Source organism: Mastigoproctus giganteus, chromosome 2 (assembly GCF_048544385.1).
Source record: "Mastigoproctus giganteus isolate SK-2022 chromosome 2, ASM4854438v1, whole genome shotgun sequence".
NCBI lineage: Eukaryota > Metazoa > Arthropoda > Arachnida > Uropygi > Thelyphonidae > Mastigoproctus > Mastigoproctus giganteus.
Window position 1 is genome coordinate 150,046,570 of NC_143576.1, and position 25,389 is coordinate 150,071,958.

The 25,389-nt window shown below is 37.2% G+C and overlaps 1 protein-coding gene across 1 annotated transcript in view; it reads right to left on the minus strand.

Moving 5' to 3' along the window:
- The window catches only part of LOC150089656 (uncharacterized), a 144,410-nt gene that overhangs the window by 51,142 nt on the left and 67,879 nt on the right, over positions 1 to 25,389 (minus strand). Inside the window, exons 8-11 of the mRNA XM_090390066.1 lie at positions 24,053 to 24,138; positions 21,702 to 21,801; positions 19,607 to 19,764; positions 71 to 296 (exon numbers count right to left, since the gene is read on the minus strand). Coding sequence (XP_090246192.1) covers positions 71 to 296; positions 19,607 to 19,764; positions 21,702 to 21,801; positions 24,053 to 24,138 — 570 coding nt within the window. The remainder of the gene's footprint in view (positions 1 to 70; positions 297 to 19,606; positions 19,765 to 21,701; positions 21,802 to 24,052; positions 24,139 to 25,389) is intronic.

The window sequence follows — 25,389 nt, forward strand, 5'->3', positions numbered from 1 at the left end:
TTTAGGAAAGAACTTGAACGTGAGGGTAATTTAATTCATTTAAGATAATATTCATCGTACTTTCACTTACAGATAAATAGGCCTGGTCGGCAGGGCGTGTCGAAGTATCGTCATAAATGGAAACTCCAGCATACGGCGAAAAGGTTTCACCTTCTATTGCATTATAAGGAACTTTCTCTGTAGCCGGTTTCAAGCTCAAGTTCAACTCCTTAACATCGATGCCACTGGATGTCCATGGGCGAGTATTCGGCTCGACTTCATGTTTTGCTGTTTCTGCGGTAATCTGGATCCTATAGCTAAAATTTATACAGAAATAAGTGTGGTAACTAGTAAAACAACAAATGCTGTATCAAATGCTGTGAAGAGTGCCGAATATCTTTGTTTCCTAGTTTGAAACAGTAAATAAAATCACGACATTAATTACTAGATCGCCCTTGTACAAGTTTACATTGTCTTTGTATAGGGTCATCTAAAAATACGCTCCAGTTTAAATCGTCTTTTCAGTCAGATCAAAAGCTAATTGATAACTTTATTCAATATTATAAAATTGCAGGACGCCCTAATGCCATTTAATCACTCAGAGCATGAGTGATCTCCCAATATCTTGGAATATCTGCTGATATCCCAGCGATATTGTAATCGTTTCCATATATGCTTCAGCATAACTCGATCTACCGTGTTAAAGTTAAGAAAATGAGCACTACTTCCTACACATAAGAACAGACTTATATTTTTATTGATGAGAAATACGCATTATATTGTCAGAAGTATCTACACAACCCGGGAATTTGGAAAGAACAAAATACACCTGCCTTCCTTGTGTCAAGAATAAGAATAAAGGCAACTGTTTTTGGGATAGAAGTAAGCATATCAATGAAATAAAGGAGAAGGCCAAGGCCTTAGTTTATCAACTTCGAAAGGGCAGTCAATATAAAATGATATATTAATCCGTTCACTCCATTACAGAAAACTTGCAACATCCAATATCAGCGGTAGCCGAAATAATCACGAAAACGTCATGGTGCGATTATACTTCCAGGAAACGTTCCATCAGTTTCTGCCGTCTGCCAGAAATTGATCGAAAGTCGAGGTAGACACGGACTTCTGTATGGAAGTGTGACATCCTCTTCTTCAAAGGCCATGGGCCCCGTTGTTCTGTTCCTATTGCTGTGGCATCAAGTGATTCTGTAGAATGTCCAGGCATATCACTCGCATAATGCACTCAAAGAAGAAAGGTCTACACATCGTTAGGCAACTCATTACACAAAAGACAGTAAACTTTGTAGTATCAAACTGGTACTCCACAACTTCTTGGCAGTTCCGTGCTTGAAATTCTTACATTTTGTTTACTCACCTTGCTACTGAATGTGTAAAAACTGAAGAAATGTGTTTCACTTGGTATTCAAGTGAAACAACTTTCTTTCCAAGAAGCTGTCTTCCTTCTCCATATGAGTAGACGTGTCGCTGCAGAAATTCACTCATTTCTCGTTAACAGTGAGTCTCCTGTGGCAATTGCACTTGCAGAACATCATTCGTAGTCTTTCCTATCACTTTTATAATGGTCATACGCAGCAGATGAAATGCATTCCTGTTATGTCTTTTATACCTCTCTGGGCTAGCGACGAATTCTGCTTGAATGCGTTCCATATTGACCTCCGATGTTTTTGGTGGTATCTCCTTTGCCGAGATGATGAAACGTATTCTATTTTCGTGAACCCCTTATAGCACTGATAAAAACTCTTCTTGATGGGTGGCTCGGTTAGAATTTTGTTCTGAATTTTCTGATAGCAATAGTTGTGTACTTCGTTGAATAGAACCAAATCACGAAGTGAGCATCCTGGGGACTTGTGAAATATACCATCTTGATCAGATCTACCATATCTCAATAAATTCAAAAATAAATATTAAAGGGGAAAAACAATTGTCCTCTACAGCTTGAAATTTTAACTTCAATAGTAAACTTTGCATTATCACACTGGTAAAGTGTTCCTCCAAAGCTTGAAGTTTTTGAGGAAGTCATTTCATTCTATTATGACTTCCTGTATTTCTGTAGTATTTGATTAAAGCTGTCATATAGATTTTGGCTGACCCTGTATTTATTTAACTATTTAATGTACAATAATTAAGTTTCATAGAACATGTAAAACTCTGGAGTTACGGAGTTATTTACTGGTTTGTGGCCGCTATAACCAAAAATAATTTAAGCAATTGCGAACAAATGCCATGCAAGGAGCACATATTTATTGAAGACCGACTATAGACCTTGATCGAAATTTTAAAGCGCCTATTGTCTTCATTACATTCGTCCGTCTGTTTGCATCCAACTTGACTCCCAGTGGACAGATTTTAATCATGTTTTCTTATTTATTTATATTTAGCTCTTGTAGATTTGTCACGCCTTCCCAAATTTCATTAAAATCGGACTAATAGAAATGTGGCAATTTTTATTTATTTTTCACATAAGCTATCTATATACCTGAAGCACTGGATGTTACAATTCTTACCATGTGCTGTTTGGAGGAATGAACGGACAATACGATGGATGCACAAAATTAAATTGTTCTCTGTTCGCGCATATGAAAGCTGCTTTTTGAGAATTTTGTGTTTTGTTATCAGTTTACTAAATATATTTAGTAAACTGAAACCATGAATTATTTCTTATCACAAGAATCATTGCAGAAACGTGAAATATGTGTTGTATTTCAACCTTTTTTTAGAAATTCAAATGGAAATAAGCAGTTATACAGAATGATGAGTGAATATTGCGTTGTAAGTGAAGCGCAAACAATTAATTGTATAATTATTAATTTGTAACAGGATTAGTAATAAGACAACTAGCCATTCATTTTTCATTTCCATCTACCACAGAAAAAGAAATTATTTAAGAAATGAAAATCCAGTGCGCCCGAAATATAAACCAATTCAAAGCGTATCTGTTTATTCTCGCCATGAAAATAGAATTAACTTAAGAAATAGAAAAAAACAAAGTTGTGAAGAAATTTGTACTGCACTGTACACGTACACTATAGTACAAGTTTCTCCTCCTTTTTTATTCTTTCGATGTGTACTTCCACACATAAGAATAGCAAATGTTGTTATGAATGTGAATGGAGTATATGGAAAAATACATCACACCATAATAAAATTTCGCACGTTGTCAGCAGGAAGGGGAAAAGAAATCCCTGTTTTCAAGAGGGCAAGCAATTTTGTGGAAGAATGGGCATATCGTACTTTTAAAAATGGTTATGTTCGGTGAATTAGCTAAGCGTAACACGTGTATCACCCCATTGCTATGAGTTTACCTGAGCGAATTGATACATGGGGAAAAAAAGAAACGAAATGTCCTTTTCTAAAGTACATTTTGTTCCACTCCCATCCATAATATGATACGAGCCATAATATGAAAGGTTAGTAGTGGATAATTCAGTAATTATGGTTTCGTTTCTTAAAATAAAAAAGATGTAATTTTTACTCTCACTTCTTTGACATAAACCAAAAACACTTCGATTTCGATGTCCCGGCTCCAGCCAGATTACAAATTAATATTGACCTGGGCTTGATGTTAAAGTGACAGGAGGAGGGGAGATCGGGCCCTTGAAATACAGCCGTGCTCATCTCAACTTTACGTGAAATAATACTGCCATAAGGAAGTATTATTTCACTTAAATTACCTCACTATAGGAGTTAATAATCCCATAAGTACAAACAATTAAACTAGAGCGTATTTTTCTTTATCATAACTGGCCTGATATAATTTTCCCTCGCAAATTATATATTTTTAATTATACCATTAATCTTTCTTAAATCGAAAAATAAAAGTTTAATAATTCTCTTAACGTGTTGAATCTACCATCTGGGGTTTTAACCCACTAATTAAATGTCTCGGAAGGAAATTGGAAATGTCCATTATCGCTTAATGTTTTCAGCCACGTGTCTTATTTCAGTGAGAATAATTAAGATGGGAATAATTTCCGACAGCTTGGAGAGTGTAATTAAGAAAATTACTGCGTTTTAATAACTCTTTTATTAGTGCATAAAGTAGAAAAACATATGGAAATTATCAACAGGCAAAATAAACTACGAAATATCTTCTGGAGACATTAAAAATAAATTCTTAAAAAGTAATCGAAACGTATTCAAGTTCGCCGGCAGTACTGCGGTGAATATGCTCGCCTGCCACGCGCAGGCGGTTCGATTCCCCGCTGAAGAAGTATCAATCTGCTGCAACAAAATCTACTCAATTTAAGCAGATGGACTGGGAAATGGCAATTAAAGCTTAATATTGAAAAATGCAATGTACTTCATATGGGGAGCAATAAGCCCAGATTAGCGTACAATTCTCGGTTGTCCTGAGTGTGGTACCACACTCAGGACAACGGAGAATGAAAAAGACGGGATAATTGTGCAGTCAGATATAAAGATCTCTGAACAATGCAGACAGGCTGCCAGACAGCTCATGAGATTTTGTCAATGATATACAGAAATTTTGCAAGCAGGGACAAGGAGGTAATTATCCCATTGTATAAGGCAATGGTTAGTCACATCTTGAGTACTGCATACATGTCTGGAAGTATCATTTTAAGAAGGACGTGGATCTGTTGTAAAGAGTGCGAAAAAGAGCAAAAAGATTGTTGTGACGAACAAAAGGTTGTTCTTACCAGGAAAGGATTCAGTTCTGCAAATTGCAGCATGTGAAGACTAGACACCTGCAAGGCGATCTGATTGAGGTGTTTAAGACCATGAATGGATTGCGTAAGCTCAATGCTGATGGAATCTTTCCTCGTTCTCAGACTATGCATATGAGGGTGCATAGATTCAAGTTGAGGAAGGACGTTTGCAGGTTGGATTATGCTGCTGTTGATTGCTGTTGTTGTTTGGAGCATTAGCAACTAAGGCCATATTGATCTGGGGATATGCGGTGGTCATTCCCTGACCTTTCCGCATCCTCCGTATTTGGTGGTCATAGGCTCGAACCCCGGTCTAATCAAGAAGCGTGTGCAACGCACTGCTGCTCCTGCCCACCTGGATACCAAGGCGCCGCTGTCGAATTATGCGGAAATTTACCTTCAGCAGAGGGTGGTTGATCGTTGGAACAACCCCCAGCTGATATTGTACAGGTGGGTAGTTTGAAAACTAGATAAATTGTCAGAGAGGATGGACAGGTGAAACAGGATTTTTTTTTTTTTTTTTTTTTGGCTGATGCTGTATAAGCTAGCTTTCTTGCATTATATTCCACTATTACTACTAATACTAATACTACCAATAATAAATTTATATAAAAACTTAAGAATGTCTAAGAATAATGTTTTGTATTTAGGAATGCTTAAAAATAATTTATACGTACAGACAAACAAAGTTATAAAAACTGTTTTTCCGTGAATAGATCGGTTGCTTTTGATTTATCTCCAAGACAACTCCAGGCTAAGTATGGAGCGTCAGTATATTCAGTGTGTGTTAAGTTGTGATACTGTATATACTGTTTGTACAACTTACTTATCAGTAAGTTGTACAAACTTACTTTGTACAACTTACTTATCAGTAAGTTGTACAAAGAATGAGTACGGCACACCACGGATGATTTCCCAAGATGTTTCAACATAGACCAATCATAATGTCTTTGGTCTGCTCCTACGATACACACTTTAAAAAATAGAGCCATAATGATGAAGAGGTTTGTAAGGACCCGTACTTACATTAATTAATAAAAATGGTTAAATATTATGAGAATTTAACTGTAATACGAATAGTGGTTTTCTGGTAAAAACAACATGAGTTAAGTAGCACTGGAATTCAAAAATACCTTCCAGTCACTCCTTGTAGTTGTAGCTTGTTTGTATGGAAGTTCTTCGACGAGTCAGTGAAAGTAATATACCATGACAAATCCCCATTAAGACAGAGGCAGATGCACCATAGTAAGGGCCAAGAGTGCTTAAGCTGGCCCTCTTAAAGATTTCACGGTGAAACGCTATTAGAGGTGGGCGACGTCACCAGGTGTGCGCGCGTGAGGTCACGGGAGGAGCTGTGATGCTTCTCAGTTGACCTGAACTTCCTCCTCTCTTTCTGGATTGTTCTCGTATGTTCGAGGTCCACGGAAGTGGGGACACAAAGAGTAAAGAAGACCCGCCCACGGAAGAGGAGAGGAGACAAATGAGAACACAGGAAAAAGGATGTGCAGATCTCCTATTGGCCAGGAAGAATATAGAGGGAATTTTGAGAGGGAGATTCCGAAAAAGGTTTTCAGGCATTCTGGAAAAGTTTTCGTGGCATTCGGAAGAAGTTTTCGGAGGAGGCTGAAGAAGTTCACGGAGCGGTCTGCAGAATGAATTGAAGGAGTTGGAGAACGATACTAAGCAGAGCAGTAGTCTAATTTGGGTGATAGCTGCAGACCTGAGATAGATGGAAGCAGTGATAGAAATTCTGCATATCCCGACAGTCCGTAGGAATGTTCACCTGTAAACATGGAAGCCGTAGTGAGGAAGAAGGAAGAATCACACCCTGAGAATTATATAGGCAAAGCCAGTCGAATGAGTGGTCGAACCATTGACCTACTCGAAAACCCCTCTATCCACAGAAGAAGAAATGCTGACCGGTAAAGAGTATGCGACACTGATTGATTCCAGCCGTGCAGTACCCGGTAGGGAAACACCATAATCACCGAGATCCCCAAATGAGCGCCCCCGCATTCCAGTACCTGAATGACCGATATGAAAGGAAGCCGAGCAGAGAGGGAAGTTCCAGGCCAAACACGTAAGTGCTAGAGAGTTTACCGAAATAGGTGTACTTAATTTATTAAGGAGAGGACTTTAGGAGAAAAATGTGTATATTTAAGTAATGAATATATGAATAAAGGGGTAATGTATTTAAGACGGACGCAGCCTATAATTTGAAGTGAAGCTCCTCATATAAATGCTTGCTGGAAGGAGAGGGTATAATAGATAACTGATAATTGTTTAAGGTTGGGAAAGGTCTTTATAATATGTATGAATTTAAAGGTTGAAATTTCAATTTATTATGAGTTGATTTGTGGAGAGTATTTCTGATTGGAGTAGGGGCTAATTAATAAGAGATATATAAAGGTATGGAGGATTAACTGTTCTGAAAGGTAATGTTAAATTGAATTGATTGATATTTCCTGTTGTCTTATTGAATAAATGAAATTTTCTTACAAATTGAGACACGAACTCTGAAGGTTTTTGTGAGCCAGTTCATTGGCAGGTAGTTGTTGGTTTATTATACAGACTGTTCAGAAGAAGAGTGGGAAGAATCTATATAAAGTGTATGACACGATCTATTGAAGTCCCTGTAAAGAACATGAAGAGAGACCATGTCATAATGAATAATAATGTGTATTAGAATAGGATATGTGATGATGAAACAATTGAGTTTGAACAAGATATTTACGCATATAAAGGTTAATGAAATAACAAGTCACCAGCCAAATATAGTTTGACTAAATACTATTGCTAGTTCTGTATGATATGTTAATAAACATTGTTTTATTTTACATTCATGTGTTGGAGTCTGTCATTCCGAAACTCAGCCAATCCGGTGGAAAAATACCTAAAATAATTGGGGTCCCCTTTGGGTCTGGTAATCTTCTGAGAACAAACAAGTCAGATGCTAAGTGGGAGGATTGGACTACGGGGACATACATATAAAAAAGGGGATAAATTACAATAATTAAAATATAAAGAAAATTTGGGCAACCAAGAAGAACAATAATACCCCCACAATAAACTAGAGTATAAACAAGTACCCCCCCACAATTGGCGAGCGTAAGCCAGGATAATTCTGCACAATGGAAGGCTGAGTTCAGAACGACAGGAAAATATATATACATGTATATATACATGCAATCCAGTTGCTGAAACTGATAGAAAAAATTCAGCTGGCGAGCCAGAAAGCGTAAATTAGAATTATATTACTGAGTTGATTATTGTTGAATGAATTTTAGATGGAACAGGTAAATAACGGTGGATTTTAGAGACAAGTATTGATTAAGCGTTGAACTGGAAATTATTATTTATGTACAATTGAATTAATTAGTGAGACCGGACAGGGAAACTTCAAGGATAGATAGGTACAATTATTGGGTGTTGAATTTTTACTAATTGATTATTGATGAAGCAGGTAAATGTTAATGGTAAATTGAATTAGATTATCTAATATAGTTAAAGAATTGTAGAAAGATTAATCGGCAGACATATTAATTAGTTAAAGTTGATAGCTAGAGATTAATAGATATAAAATAAAAATGCCAAGAAATGGTAGGAAACGCGGCGAGGACTGCGAAAATTTTGGGGGCCACAGTGACGAACATGAAGGCCAAGAAAAACCAGAGGTGAGAATGATAAGCGGGGTAGCAAAGGGGTCAGGACAAATCAAATACAGCAAGTATTTGAAACCATTTAAGGGGGAATCAGGTGAAAGGGTGGAAAAATTTATTAATAAATTAAAGCTAATTAAGGATAAGGAAGAGTTAAGCGATATGGATGTCATAACTATAGGGGAATTTAAACTAGAAGGACAGGCATTAGAAAAATACAGGCAGGCTACAGTGGCAGAAGAAATAGTAACGCTCCACAGATTCACTGAGACATTAAGAAAATTATTTGGGAAAAAGAATGACTTGCTAACAAGCGTAGGAAAATTGGGAGGATACACGCAAACCACTCGCGAAACAGTAAGCGAATTCCACCAGCGCCTCCTAAATTTAAAACTAAACACAGAAACATCGGAATCGGAGAAACAGGCATTCGAAAAAATACTAACTGGACAGTTCATCACAGGGCTCAGGCACAATTTTAAAAAAGAAGTACTAAGAAAAAATCCAGAAACATTAACAGAAGCGTACACACACTCATTAGAGGAAGAAAGGCTCGAGAACTTTAGCAGAAATACGGGGGCAAGGGAAATAAACGCAATGACCGACAGAAAGCAGCCTGAAACAGGAAAGGAATCAAGGGAATGGGGAAGCGAAATCGAAGAGTTAGCTAAACATTTAAATAGCATCGAAAGAAAGATGGAGTGGATGATGGAAAGGCTCTCTTTAAGCAATGATGATAGAGAAAAGCAGCAACAAACGGAAGTGAAACAAAGATTGGGTACAGTTTCACGAGCAAACGAGGGGGGAGACAAGGACGGCGGTCGAAAATGGTGTTATAAGTGCCAGAACTCAGACCATTGGACCCGCTACTGCAAAGTGAAACAGGGTACTAAAGAAAGCTGGGAAAGGGAAGAGTATTGGGAACAAGACAGGTACCCACACGTAAAAAACCCCAGAAACATGGACAAGCACAGGGAGGAAAGGCATTGCGCAAAACAAGGGGGGTATCGGAATGAACGAGAGTGCATTAACAATGCCGTAGTCAAGAGACATGGATCTTTTAGACATGCCCGCTGCGGGAGGCCATCATTACACTTAAACACCGCCAAAGGAAAGGTCATATCTTTAGGTGCGGTAAGTGCTAAGGGCAGTAGAAACGACCTATTATATGTGAGAGGCAGCTTAGGAGGGGTACCAGGTAAGTTTCTGGTGGACACAGGGGCCTCGAGGTCTATTTTAATGTGGGACTACCTCATTAGATACTGCAAAAGGCCGAATAAGGGAGATATAAGATGTTGCCGCGATTTTCTTGTGGAGGGGGTAGGTGCTGAAGAAATTCACACCGATTATATTGTCAGAGACAAGGTAAGAATACAGGGATGTGATAACTTGGTGGCCCATTCATATTTTGTGGCAAACAGAATAAACAGTCGTCGACACGACGCAATACTAGGCACGGACCTACTAAGGAAATTAAGAGCCAGAATAGATGTGAGAAATGGCCGAATTACCTTCGGCAGTAATACCCAGGCGAGTCCAAAGGTAGACAGGAGGCGAAAGGCAGGCGGCAGAGCCCAGTATGAGCCAGAGAAAGGGGAAACTCCAATGGAAGCTAGTGGGAAAGAATTAAAAGGGTGTAAGGCAAGCACAGATAATAAAGTTCTGGTTACACAAAACAAATGGGAATTAAATAAGAACACCAAAACAAATAGGAATAATGAGGGAAGGTGCCAAGAGAAGGGGAGGGTGTTAAACGTAGGAATTTTGGAAACGAGAGAAAGGGTCGGTTTACATTCGGGAGAGAAAACACATGAAGGGGGAGAGAATGGCTGTGATGAGAAGGATCGCAAATTAAATGGAGCAACAGAAATTAAAGGAATCGAAGGATTAGGAAATTACAGAACTGAAGCTTCCAGTGAGGAGAAGGCACACAAACTGAAGGAAATAAACAGGATGCAGCAAATGTATCTAGGAGCAGTATTCGACGAAAATATGGGATGGGAGTAGTTAATGAAGCTTAATATAAGTTTAAGTAATGTCTGGTATATAAGTGTAATTAGAAAATATAGAAAGGCAATTAGAGGAGATTGGCTGTCGATAAAGTGGATCTGGGATAAGGTCATATCCGTCTGAGGACAGAAAAGAAAAAAATTTATATATGGAATATAAATTTTTTTAGGGGAAGAGGAATGCTATGTAAGGACCCGTCCTTACATTAATTAATAAAAATGGTTAAATATTATGAGAATTTAACTGTAATACGAATAGTGGTTTTCTGGTAAAAACAACATGAGTTAAGTAGCACTGGAATTCAAAAATACCTTCCAGTCACTCCTTGTGTAGTTGTAGCTTGTTTGTATGGAAGTTCTTTGACGAGTCAGTGAAAGTAATATACCATGACAAATCCCCATTAAGACAGAGGCAGATGCACCATAGTAAGGGCCAAGAGTGCTTAAGCTGGCCCTCTTAAAGATTTCACGGTGAAACGCTATTAGAGGTGGGCGACGTCACCAGGTGTGCGCACGTGAGGTCACGGGAGGAGCTGTGACGCTTCTCAGTTGACCTGAACTTCCGCCTCTCTTTCTGGATTGTTCTCGTATGTTCGAGGTCCACGGAAGTGGGGACACAAAGAGTAAAGAAGACCCGCCCACGGAAGAGGAGAGGAGACAAATGAGAACACAGGAAAAAGGATGTGCAGATCTCCTATTGGCCAGGAAGAATATAGAGGGAATTTTGAGAGGGAGATTCCGAAAAAGGTTTTCGGGCATTCTGGAAAAGTTTTCGTGGCATTCGGAAGAAGTTTTCGGAGGAGGCTGAAGAAGTTCACGGAGCGGTCTGGAGAATGAATTGAAAGAGTTGGAGAACGATACTAAGCAGAGCAGTAGTCTAATTTGGGTGATAGCTGCAGACCTGAGATAGATGGAAGCAGTGATAGAAATTCTGCATATCCCGACAGTCCGTAGGAATGTTCACCTGTAAACATGGAAGCCGTAGTGAGGAAGAAGGAAGAATCACACCCTGAGAATTATATAGGCAAAGCCAGTCAAATGAGTGGTCGAACCATTGACCTACTCGAAAACCCCTCTATCCACGGAAGAAGAAATGCTGACCGGTAAAGAGTATGCGACACTGATTGATTCCAGCCGTGCAGTACCCGGTAGGGAAACACCATAAATCACCGAGATCCCCAAATGAGCGCCCCCGCATTCCAGTACCTGAATGACCGATATGAAAGGAAGCCAAGCAGAGAGGGAAGTTCCAGGCCAAACACGTAAGTGCTAGAGAGTTTACCGAAATAGGTGTACTTAATTTATTAAGGAGAGGACTTTAGGAGAAAAATGTGTATATTTAAGTAATGAATATATGAATAAAGGGGTAATGTATTTAAGACGGACGCAGCCTATAATTTGAAGTGAAGCTCCTCATATAAATGCTTGCTGGAAGGAGAGGGTATAATAGATAACTGATAATTGTTTAAGGTTGGGAAAGGTCTTTATAATATGTATGAATTTAAAGGTTGAAATTTCAATTTATTATGAGTTGATTTGTGGAGAGTATTTCTGATTGGAGTAGGGGCTAATTAATAAGAGATATATAAAGGTATGGAGGATTAACTGTTCTGAAAGGTAATGTTAAATTGAATTGATTGATATTTCCTGTTGTCTGATTGAATAAATGAAATTTTCTTACAAATTGAGACACGAACTCTGAAGGTTTTTGTGAGCCAGTTCATTGGCAGGTAGTTGTTGGTTTATTATACAGACTGTTCAGAAGAAGAGTGGGAAGAATCTATGTAAAGTGTATGACACGACCTATTGAAGTCCCTGTAAAGAACATGAAGAGAGACCATGTCATAATGAATAATAATGTGTATTAGAATAGGATATGTGATGATGAAACAATTGAGTTTGAACAAGATATTTACGCATATAAAGGTTAATGATAACAAGTCACCAGCCAAATATAGTTTGACTAAATACTATTGCTAGTTCTGTATGATATGTTAATAAACATTGTTTTATTTTACATTCATGTGTTGGAGTCTGTCATTCCGAAACTCAGCCAATCCGGTGGAAAAATACCTAAAATAATTGGGGTCCCCTTTGGGTCTGGTAATCTTCTGAGAACAAACAAGTCAGATGCTAAGTGGGAGGATTGGACTACGGGGACATACATATAAAAAAGGGGATAAATTACAATAATTAAAATATAAAGAAAATTTGGGCAACCAAGAAAAACAATAATACCCCCAGCCCCACAATTGGAGAAAACAACCCCCACAGGTTGAAGAAATGTACACCAAAATTGAGAGTCTTCTAGATGAGTAGAAAACCCACTACACTATCATTATGGGGAACATCAATGGTAAAGTTGGAAAGAGCCAAAACAGCGCAGAAAGGGGAACTATAGGAAATTTTGGAATTGGTAAAAGAAATGAAAGAGGTGAAAGACGTGAAATTTGCAGAATCTCGAGGATTATCAGTAATGAACACTTTTTTCAAGAAAACTAGAACAGAAAGTGGACATTAAAGAGCCCAAATGGATTAACAACTAACGAAATCGACTTCATCCTCACTGACAGAAGACATATCGTGAATGATGTTACCGTCCTAAACAAGGTAAATGCTGGAAGTGATCACAGAATGGTAAGATGCACACGATGTAGATCTAAGAAAAGAAAGGAAAAAACTGACTCGAGTAAATAATGCGAAGGTCTTTCAGATAACAGAAGAGGAGAAAAGAAGTATGTACTGGAACTTCAGAACAAGTTTGAGCTTCTGTAGACAGCTCAGGATCAAGATATCGACGAGGAACATTACAACTTTCTGAAAGTGATGAAGCCCAAGAAACCTATACGTAAAAAGAAATCCAAAGAAGAAAAAATTAGTCAAGAAACACTTGTCATGATGAACCGAAGGCGACAAATGAAGAGCAAGATAAACACTGACAAGGACAAAATTGAATATACTGAGTTATGCAAAGCCATTAGAAAGAGACTCAGAGAGAACCTAAGAAGATTTAACACAAAAAAGTAGAACAAGCATTAAGGGAAAACAAAGGACTTAAATCAGCAGCCATGAGCAGTAATACAGAAAGACAAATGATACTGAAACTGAAGAATATCGATGGTGTACTTATAAACAGCAGAGAAGGCATAATTCGAATAGCAGAAGACTACTATAGAGAATTATACAAGGAGCGAGGGAATAATGCCAGCAGTGGGAAAGATGGATCGCAAATTAGTAACACATACGACATACCCGATATTCTTCCTGATGAGGTAGAACATGCGTTGAAGAAAATGAAGGATCAGAAATCCACGGGGGAAGATGAAGTTACTGTAGAGTTGTTAAAATTGGGAGAAAGAGACATGGCACAAAAACTGGCACGACTCTTCACAAACTGCATTAAAAAAGGTGTGATGCCTATGCAGTGGAATAATGCAATCGTAGTTTTGCTGCATAAGAAAGGAGATAAATCAGAAATTGGAAATTATAGACCAATTAGCTTGTTGTCCCACATCTACAAGTTGTTCACAAAGGTCATTACTAACAGATTAGGAAGAATACTTGATGAGAATCAACCGAAAGAGCAAGCTGTCTTTAGGACAGGATTCTCAACTATGGATCACCTTCATGTAATATTACAGCTAATGGAGAAAGCAAATGAATATAAAACACCATTATGCCTGGCATTTGTGGATTATGAAAAGGCATTTGACTCCATACAGTTTAAGGCAATGTTTCGCGCACTGGAAAGACAAGGCATAAATATCCCACATATTATGATTTTGAAGAAAATATATGAGAATGCTACCTCCTTTATTAGACTAGACAAAGACAGTAGCAAATTTAAAATTGAGAAAGCAGTTCGACAAGGAGACAATATCTCCGAAGTTGTTTACTATTGCCATTGAGGAAGCTTTCAGAAGATTAGACTGGTCGCAGAAAGGAATCGATGTGAATGGAGAGTACCTAAACCATTTAGGATTTGCAAATGACATTTTGGTCATAAGCCACGATCCCAAAGAATTAGAGGAAAATCTTAATCAGTTATGCAGAGTCAGTAAGGATTTTGGACTAAAGATGAATATGGCTAAAACAAAAGTAATGATGAACAAGTATGCCACAGAAAGGGAAATAATGATTGAAGGAGCAGTAATTGAAAAGGTGGAGTAATATACTGTACTTATTTGGAACTCCTTTCTTGTGTACACTCTTGAGAGAGATTGCTGTTTTGAGATTACTTGGATGAGTCTATTTTGGAAGTAGCTTCTAATAACTTGGAATAGTTGCTGAGAGCACTTGGCTTTGGTAAGACGATTGAGAGCGCTCTCCCACCAGAGGGAATCGAAAGCTCCCTCGAAGTCAATGAATATGGCCATTTCATATTTTGCCCTCGAAGCTGATATGTGGTTAACTAAAGAGACCAAGGCGTCTTCACAGGATTTTCCCTTCTTGAAGCCAAATTGGGATGGAGACATTAAGTTTTGGCCTTCAATTAAATCTGCTACTCTGGGTGCTAACAGTCTTTCAAATAGTTTGCCAAGGTTTGCCAAAAGAGAGATGGGTCTGTATGCTTTGGGATCAGATTTATTTTTGTCCGGCTTGTGAATAATTTTGATCAGAGCTACCTTCCAGAGATTTGGAAATATCCCCTCAGTAAGACATTTGTTGTACATAGTTAGAAGTATTTCTGGAAAGATTTCAGCAAATCTGATAATTACAGAATTTTCCACAAGATCTAAACCCGGACATTTATGGATATTTATTTTGCTTAGGGCCAGCTTTAGCTCGGGAAGAGTGAAGAGATCTGTTGCATATGGGGAGTGGTAGGTTGAGTTACTATTCCTGATAGATATTTGTTCTGGAGTTTCTGTGGTGAGATCGTCCAGGGGAAGCAAGCGATCCAGGATGGCGTTAACTGAATCATTCCAGTTAGTGGTTTCTGTGTTGTTGTTCACTACAGTGTTGTACACTTCATGAGAGTGATACTTGTTTTTGCTAATTTTATATAATAGACCCCAGGGATCAGAATTTCCTGTGGAGTGAACTAAGTGTTGCCAGGAGGCAAGTTTTTGTTTTGCAATTGTATTTACGTATTCATTCCGCTGGCCTTTATAGATATTTTTTAGTCTGGTGACTTCTGGTTCAGGCCAGTACCTTCTCCGTTGAAAGTCTCTGCGTGCTTTGTGTACTTTTTTGCGCAGAGTGGAAAGTTCGGCTGTCCACCATGGAACTGTAGTATGCTTGCTAATTTTCTTCTTAGCGGAGCGTTCTGTAGCACGAAGTAAGGCAGCCTGTACATAGAATGCATATTCTGAGGAATTGAACTGGTTCAAAGACCGGCGAGTGTCAACGTTAAAATCCTGGTGAATTGAAGACATAAATAAAGGCCATTTGATGGTTTTGATAGAAAATCTTCTGAGATCTTTTGGAGGAGGAGAAGGAGGGGGACCTGTAGAATTTGGAAGGAGAGATACCTTAAAAGTGATTGCTCGGTGGTCACTGTTTGTGTAGTCAGTATGTATGGTCCAATCAGAGATCCTCGACGACATGGCGGACGTTGAAATGGTTATATCAATGTTTGATTCTCCGTGGACGTTTGAGAAGGTATGCGGTTGGTTGGGTAAGTTGTGCAGATTTAAATTGTAGGTGAATAATAATTCCTCCAAAATCCTACCTCTGTTGTCCAAGACACTGCTGAACCATAAGAAAGATTTTGCGTTTGAATCAGTTATAATTATTAAATATGTGGGATTTAAAATAGCAAACACCTGTTCTAGATATCTTTGTGATAAATTAATATCTGCTGATGGTGGACAATATAGTGACAGTAAGTAGAACGAGAAAGTTGATGTAGAGACTAAAATACAGGTGGAATTTTGATTACATAAGCCAGAGATAACAGTGATATCCAGCTTGTTGTTGAATATGACGATGGCAGATTTAGGATTTGTTGCAGAGGACTTGTGTACACTCTGTACTTCCCGACTATACCTTTTTTTTTTTTTTTTTTTTTTTTGCCTCCGTCCAGGAAGCTCTTGCGACCTTGTCTCCTCCAGGGTCTCCAGAGCTTCCTGGCGACATTGGAAGGAGGCAGCCTGGCTACCTCCTAGTGGTGTGTGCGGGCAACGTGGATTCCCACCAGGGGCCCTGCGGCCAAATGCCAGGACACTCAACAGAACTCAACATAATACTACGTATTCAACACACAACACTTTTCTGGCATTTACAATAGTACTGTAGTCCTTCACAGCGAACATATGGCGCAGATGTGGGAACCACAGGTGGCGCCTGACCCTAATACTATGCACACTGTGCACTTATTTGGAACAGGTCATTAGTTGTAATAATGATAAATGGCTGTAAATCAAGAGAAGAACAAATTTTGGATGGATAGTATTCAGGAAATATAGTCACATACTGAGGAGCAATATCCCAATTTGTCTGAAACGTAAAATAATGAACCAATATATATTCCCCACCATGACTTATGGAAGTGAAACTTGGGCACTCACCAAAAGAATGGAAGAGAAACTGAGACTTACACAGCGAATAATGTAACGAATTATATTGGGAATCAGACTGTTAGATAAGAAGAGAAACACATGGATTAGGCAGCAAACTCAAGTAAAGGACATTCTTATCAAAACTAAAGAACTAAAATGGTCTTGGGCAGGACACATAGCTCAAAGACATGATGACAGATGGACTAAGAAAATAACAGAATGGTACCCTAGAGGAGCTAGAAGAAAACCTGGAAGACAACGACGGAAAAGAACAGATGAAATTCACGAGTTTGTGGGTAGTCAATGGATGGCCATTGCACAAAACAGAAGGAACTGGAAAGTTGCTGAACAGGCCTTCCTCCTGCATTGGATTGAAAATGGCTGATGATGATGATGATTAATACTTTAACAAATTTCCTTCTTATCATACCAACAATTTTTGTAGATTCAGCTGTTGACCTTTGTATAACAACATTGCGTAACGACGATTTATGAAATAAAATAGTCTAAAATGTCAGGAAATTATATATTTTGCCATATATTTATTCCAACAGTATTTCAGCAGTTACGGATTTTGTTATCGATGAAGTGACACGAATCCAATTTATATTTCTTTTGTGTTGATGTCTTGCTTTTTCGCGGGGAACCTCTTAAGAGGATTGGATTTTCAGTGAATGGGTGCCGGGGGAAAATTTCCCTCCGGCTCTGCTCCTTACATGCCCACTGCATTCAGTAGCCCACCATGATTTTGTATTCCTAAAGAAAAGTGGTTCGGTATTCAGATATTTGATACTTGATTTATGTTTATATTAAATCGGGCCATATCGCACTTCATATTTTATAGTTTCTAGTTTCCGACTTGGAATTTTGTTACGTGTGAGCAAGGAGCCCTTGTTGTAAAAATAGAGTCACTAGGTCGCTGTCCATTGAGTTATCTCCTAATTTCTAGGTAGTTACTTAGCGAGTAGGAAAATGAAAAAAAATGTCTCCGCTTCACCATTAAGGATGGGGAGATTATGTTGGTTTAATGTCTATTTTATGATCTGAGAACTTAGGTTGGTTCTTCCCCAGAGAGGATGACATCCATTAAAATCATCTGGCGTCAAGGAGAAGTTAGTTGTAGCATAATGTTATCATGCTCATTATGAGTGGCATCACCTCCTGGTGGGAGAAAAACGGAATACACTCTTCGAAGAAAAAGTTGTTAATTGAACTTCTATTGCTTCTTAAGTACTATTAAGCGATATTTATTGGATCTGAAATTGTTATTCATCAATCGCAACACCGCCATGTGCTGATCTGTTAATTCTGTCCTTAAGAAATATTTTGCAGTGTCGAATATTTGAGTCATTTTGGGACTTTAGATAGGTTTCCTCCGAACAGAGACCACAAATTGCCTTGTGTTTCTATATAAATGCATGGCTGTGATCTTAGTTTTTATGCAAGCCTCCACAATTCTACCGAATTACTGTATTCATGGTTTCATTCGTTAGATCCATCGGTCTGTTTCCGAAAGAGTTAAAAGTTTATGCTATCCCTATTTGGTTTCTCTTCCTGTTTTTTCTTTCTTTGTTGGACATATGTGCATTCCATTTCTTCATCTACGAATATATCTAAGACTGATTCATCTTCTGTTTCTTTTTCCTTCAATGTTTGTTTGTTGACATTCCGATAAAGAGATTAAACGTTCTTTTACTTTCTTTTACTGTCCGATTATTTTGATTAGTACATGTGTGTTTTGAAGAGATTGAGACTAGTGTATTCACTACTTTTACTTTTTTTTGGTATTGGGAAAATGATAAAGGAAGTAAGCTTACAGTAGCATCAGCATCTTCCTTCACTTTATTTTCCAATAAATTTGGTTTGTCAATAAGTATTGTGCACGAGGAATGAAAGATTCTGATGGTGAGAAATTATATCTGTTTGTGTTCTTACTGAATATAATTCGATTATGGTATCCTCCTTTGAAAGATTACATGTAGTAGCAGACTGAATATGTTTTGTTTTTTTGTTTTTTTTTGTCCCATAGGATGAAACATTCATTCAGTTTTTCTACACTGTATACCTTTTTCTAGTTGCTATTGTCGGCATGTATGTTGGAATTGGGATTTCAACAATTACCATTTGGATATCTTGCTCTACAACTTGTAGAGGGACAAGGTTTCCCTCTACAAGCTGTTTGGCGTTCGAAACATCTTAATGAATTAGGTGTGTATGTTCTTACTTGACAATTAAAGAAGTAAGCTTGCCTTAATTGCGTTTGATATTTCAAAGTGAGACAAAAGTAAGGATAAGATTTCTGGTTGTAACCATATTGCCTTTTCTTTTAACTGTTATGCTGTAAACAATTGTATCTTCTTGTTCTTTACATTTCGCTGCAGATTTCTTCCTTAGAAACAGGGAGCAGTTCCCATATTCGACTTCTGGAGCCGTTTATTGTGATACGTGGCGTTATTTTACTTTAATGGGTATTCCCCAACGATCGTTGCTTGTGATGATAATACTGAGTTCGTAGAACACGAGGTTTTACTAGTATATCACAAGAACGTAACATCTTTACAGGTAATAATAATGCTGCAATTATGGTATTTGTATGAAAACGAAAACATACATCAAGCTATTATTATTTCGATCATTATAACTCTTAACGGAAATTTAATAAATCTGCTTATTTTATTCATTTATTCAAAGTATATGATCATTCTGTGCCTGTCTTAGAAAGCAAGTGCTGTACAGTCTTATAAAAAATAAAAAAAATTGTTACTTACTTAGTTCCAACCTTCATAAACTTTAGAGAGTTTAATTTTGCTTCACCATCCTTGAATTGGGTAGTTGTTTCTCCTTCTATCGCACTGTTGTCGCCTCCTTCTGTGATAGTCAAAACAGCAAACCATCCTAAATCGAGGGGACGCTTTGCCACTTTCCCCTGCAATGTATAAAACCTTGTCAATGTACAATAAAAAGCTTCTAACGAGTAAACTTTTTTTAATCAAGTATCCTCATCATTCCCCCATTTAAAAATATCGAACTCTTCACTGCAGATTTAATCACAAAACTCGATTTGCAGATAGGTTCTTGTGGAGGAGGAACACAGTGGATACTTTAAACTAGATCAAGTAAAACTTTTCAAAGTGTTAACAGTTATACCTTAATCCGAAATTATTGCTAGTGTTTAGAATTTTGATAAAAACTAGTGCGTGCAAATAAGCAACTCAATATCTATGAAATCTCTTCGATTTTGATAAAAAACAATTAGTTTTACTTAAAACAATTTCTAACAAATGCATGTTTTAAAATATTTACATTATATAATAACGTAATAATATAATTGTGTTTGTTTATAACTTTTTAAATTTGGAGGTATGCTCAATGTAGCTTTTATTCAAATTTATTCCTTTTTAATGCTCTTACTGCACAAAAATAAAGATCTGTTGAGTGTAAATGATTAGTTTCAGCTGGAAACACCAAAGGTTGTCGCGCTAAAATAATGCTTAGAAACGCTAGGTTCTCCCCTTCATCCGTGTCCATCCGAAGTATCCCCCTTCAACAAGCTAGTTCCCCTAAAAGATTCGTAGTTGTCTTCCGATCTGAACCATATATAAGCATTTTATTTTATTATGTGCTCATATCTAAACCACGGAGGCCTTTTTACAGTATGACAGTTGAAATTATGTGAATAAATATCGTCATACTGAGGAAAGAATTTCACAACTGGCTCCTACAGTACTGTAGTTTCTTTTTAGGTCTAATAGCAGATACAACTGAAGCGCTTCATTTATTCTCGATGCAAACAAAATTGCAGATACCAAATCTGCAATTTTGTCCAGTTTCCAGTTCAAGATTTCCAGTACAAATCTTGAACTGGAAAAAAACATTCAGACTTTTCAATAATTCTTCATCACAGCTCGCGAACGTTGAATGTTTCTCAGTAGCTAAGTGTAGAAAGAAGTTATGTAGCTAGACAACAAAACCAGCTCAGATATATAAAAAGAGAAACCGACTTAAGAAAAATAAGCTTATATTAGAATAGCTTTCAACTCTAAGTATTTGTTTGAACGTGTCATTCAATAGATTCCTCTAAGTTGTCCACAAAAAAACTCTCATAAAAATATTCCACTCAGAGTGCGATATTTCTTTTCTTTAATGTATATGACTACCTTGATAAATTATAACTAAGTCTACTCGAATACAGTCACCTACACTAACTAGGTTGATACCAAGTATCTACTGTAAGCATAATTTAATTCATCATTGGATAATACCATGCCCACATTTATTAGTTTCTGTCCTAATTTCCTGGTAACAAGATTACCAGTTTTGTCCATTACTGGTTAATCCAATTCACGTACCGCGCTCTGATGACCATAAGTATAGCATTTTCTAGTTCATTAACGACAATACTATTGTAACTTTCGGCTGAAAAGAAGAACTACTGGGCAAAAATACTGAACCCGCATATTCCTGGTGAATTAATGTAATAAACAAACACCTTAAAACCTATAAGAAACGTTTTACTATGTTACATAAGAATATCCCTTTTTTTCTAATACTTTGCGCTCAACGTTTGTCCTCAGGTCCTGAAGATAAGATTTAAAAGAAGGTAGTTGTACTTAAACACCAATCCAATTCAACTGTTTGACGGGACCAAAGAAAGGTTACAGTATTCCTTAAAATTTCTAGAACCCATCCCAAAAAAAATGTGTGTCTCTTGAAAAAAGGTGAGAAATCGACAGTAAACATTTTCCACTCATGTCTAGGTGCTAAAAACTTCGTTACACTTGCTCTACATAATACTATTAAAATGAGAATTCTTACAAAAGAATAATAAGAATAATTATTGCATGCAGGTATATTAAATCTTACATTTTGATCATAGGCAGTTACTGAAAGGGAAAAGCTTCTTTCTAAGGACAGTGTTGTTGGTTCTCCCTCTACTTCCAGATGATAAAGATACTGTTTAGCGCTAATAAATGAAACATCACGGTTAATTAGAATGCATAATCCATTCGTGTTTTATATAGATTTTTTTTTTTGAAAAAATAATAATTCAAAGTAAGAATGTGTAGTCTGTAGCCATTTTCTGTTTCAAAAGTTACAGGAAGGATCTGTTTTAATTTCATTATATTGTTTAATTTCATAAAAAAAATTGTTTATGGATTTTTTTATGAAATTTCCACATAATTTATTAATACAGGAGCAAACTTAAGTATTTCTTCTACTTTCGTGTAAATTTTTACTGGTTCCTCTATTTAGGAAGACAGGGTAGTATTGCCATTCAATCTTGGTTAAAACTAAGCTCCAGTGGGCCTTGCCACATCGTGTCACTTGGAGTGACGCACTTTTTCTGGGGACCAAAAGCATAATGACTCATTCTTTTAGTCTACGGGTCTTTATGATGGCATCGTAATTCCATTCAGGAAAGGCTTTCTTTTCTTGTGATAGACCGTCAGATGCACCACATACATTAAATTGTTATTGGGTTTAAAGTGCATTGGCGACTTAGAACATATTAAACCGAATATATGTTGTTTTTTGGAGAAAAACTGCGATGTGGTCGAGGCGGACAGTTTGGTATAGTTCAAAGTCAGACTGGATAGCCACGATGGGGCTCCTTATGGGCCACGATGGGCCTCCTAACACCGATTAAGTCACGTGGTGAAAAAAAACCATAAAAATTCCTCCTGCCCTTGGCCTTTTCCACCCGGTGTGGGGAGACGATGTTCATATGCCCTATGCTACCCGCAAGGGCTCTTCCACCTTAAAAACAATGGCAGTATGCGGCGTTCCTCCCTTTGCTCAGTATTACCAACCATATAAAACACCGTGATTGAGAGACGAAGTATTCCAGAGAGGTACTTCAGTGACCTACACTCAGGCGTAGAATAGTGTCAATACAGAGGAGCCCATTTTCATGAAAACAAACTGCAGTATTATATTCCTTTTTATGCAGGAAATCATGGAATTTACAAGCGATTGGTTGTGTGCAACTCGAATCTGTCATGTATGCATCATTTTCTAGAAAGTATTGTCTTTGTTAGTGTATTTACAGTTTCAATAAAACTTAATTCTAGATTGTAGAATATTAGGAAAAAGATGAATGCTCACCTTTGAATTCTTTATAACTCATGATACGCAGCAGACAAAGAAATTCCTATAGATGTAGTGATAGAATTCGTGATAAAAGATTTACCGAATGAAAGGGTTACATAAAACTGCTGGCTGTTTCTTATATTTTTGTTTTCGTGGCTGATGTTCGACAGTTTTAAGAGCCTAGTTCACACGAACTAATCCAATAAGCAAAAGCATCCGTCATTATTATTTTCTACGTACTCTTTAATTGTCCTAAATGGAAAATCCAACGCCATCGCCTTAGACCAACTAACTCAGCCTCGCTTCAGCAGATATTTGTTGCCGTAATTGTTTTACAGCGCAAGAGGCTAAAGGCTTCAAGAGGTCTCAATAAGTTTCTTGAGGCTTCAGTGGAATTCGAATCCGCATTTTTAAAACTGACAGTGGTGAAAAATATACTCAGTCGGAGAAACATATAAATTTAAATACCAGATTTTAAATGAAAAAAATACATTCCATAAATTGTGGTGTGTCACAACCTCAAACAAGAATTTAAAAAGTTGCTATATGGCGGTAATCGGGCAGAATTGAAAAATGAACACCCATAATATAACTATTAAAGCGAAATGCTGATATAAATATACACAGGTCAGAATTTGTCCAGGTGCAGGATGATGGCCTCCTGCGGACGCACTTAGTTTTTGGGGACGTATTGTTTTTAAAAAGCACTCTTTTAACGAAATATGGACTAACCATCCCACTAATCCAGATATGAAGCGTATTTTATTTTTCTTTGATATTAAATGAAGTGAAGTTCATGTTAATTTATAAAAGTATATATACTCACAGCTAAATTTCATATCAGATCGGTTTATCTGCACTAGTTCTGTAAGAGGGTATGAAATTTATGAGATATGTTGGGGGCTCAAGGTATAGAAGTTTGAGAACCTCTGATATTCAGCCATTGCACTAGAAATTAATACAAACCACTCTTTGTATATTGGTGTGAAGTATTGAAAACAAAGGAAAACTTTACATAATTAAAACTTTTATCAGGTTTGCTGCTCATAAAAATATTATAATCAGTTTCGCATAAAAGAAGCAAATCACCCTTTTCTGTTAATTATACTTAGTCAGGTACTTACTCTTGTCTTTGTCTTTTAACCCGCTTCGTCTGAATAAACGTGTTCCGTTTGATCCATTCTGTGCTGACATTGTACATTCCGTTTCTCTGAAATTAAAATAAAACAGCTGCCAAAAACAAATCACGACAAATGTAACAAAAGAAATTAAATTATTGGTATAGCTACATTCCTCAGTTTAATCATACTGATCACATGTATTGTGACCAGTACGAGGTATATTAAGCCCCATCCCCTGTTGTTAATAATCCCAAAATAGTTCTAATTGCTGTCAAGAAGCGCTCTTTTTAATTGCAGATTTTATTACTTTACAATGGTACGTTAAATCCTGAAACGTTCGTTTCGGGATTTAATTGTAGCTGACAACCCATTTGTAGCTATTTATCGACTGAAGTTGTCTTTTTCTTGCTGACATCTTATGTTCTAGAGGGAAACTAAACGTTACACGTTTGCCATTAAAATACACATCCGAGATAATAAGAACAACTTAAGCAATGTACGCGTTGGTTATATTTCAGGCGGATCGGATTACCAAATAACTTATTTCAGGGATTAAAAGCTTCGATAGCTATATTTAAGAAGTGTTAACCAAGCTTCGCGATGAGTAGCCGTGAGGTAGAATTTGTGGAGAGTATATAAGGGAGTTGCCTGTCCACATGACTAACATAAAAATCCCTAAGAATGTTCTAAATAGGTCCTCGAATTCTGAAAAGGTCAAAGCTGAATGCACTACATCCGTAACGTTTCTGTATGGAAAAATTTTTATAGATTTGGGAAACTTTAATGAAATTTAGGATTGCTTCACAGATATTTCTAAATGAATAAAATTGCTACATGAAGACGATAAGTGCGCTTTGCTCACGTGCGAACAAGCCTTAATAATTTGAATGGGCCGTTTTAGCATTGCTTTCGAATACACATTATTAATGTGTTGTTAGACCTAGTTTTCACTGGCATAATATTGTAAGGAATGTTATAACTATTGGTTAAATCAAAATAGTGTATAGAGATTGTATGTAAAAAACAATAATAATTTCTGGATTTCTATTTGCCCGATTTTAATGAAATTTGGTTTGCCTCAACATATATTTTTAACAAGTCCAAATATAAAATTTCAGGAAAATCCGCCCACTGAGAGTCCGTCTGTTATATGCGGACGGACAGACATGGCGAAGACAAATTGGCGCTTAACACATATACCCAATATACATGGGAACGCCCATAAATAATGAGAAAAATTGCTTAAATGTTCTTTGTCTCTTCACTATACAATCAACAACGGAAAGACATGCGCTTTTTTTTTTATCTTAGTAGTTTGATTGTTAATTCTTGAAACCTCA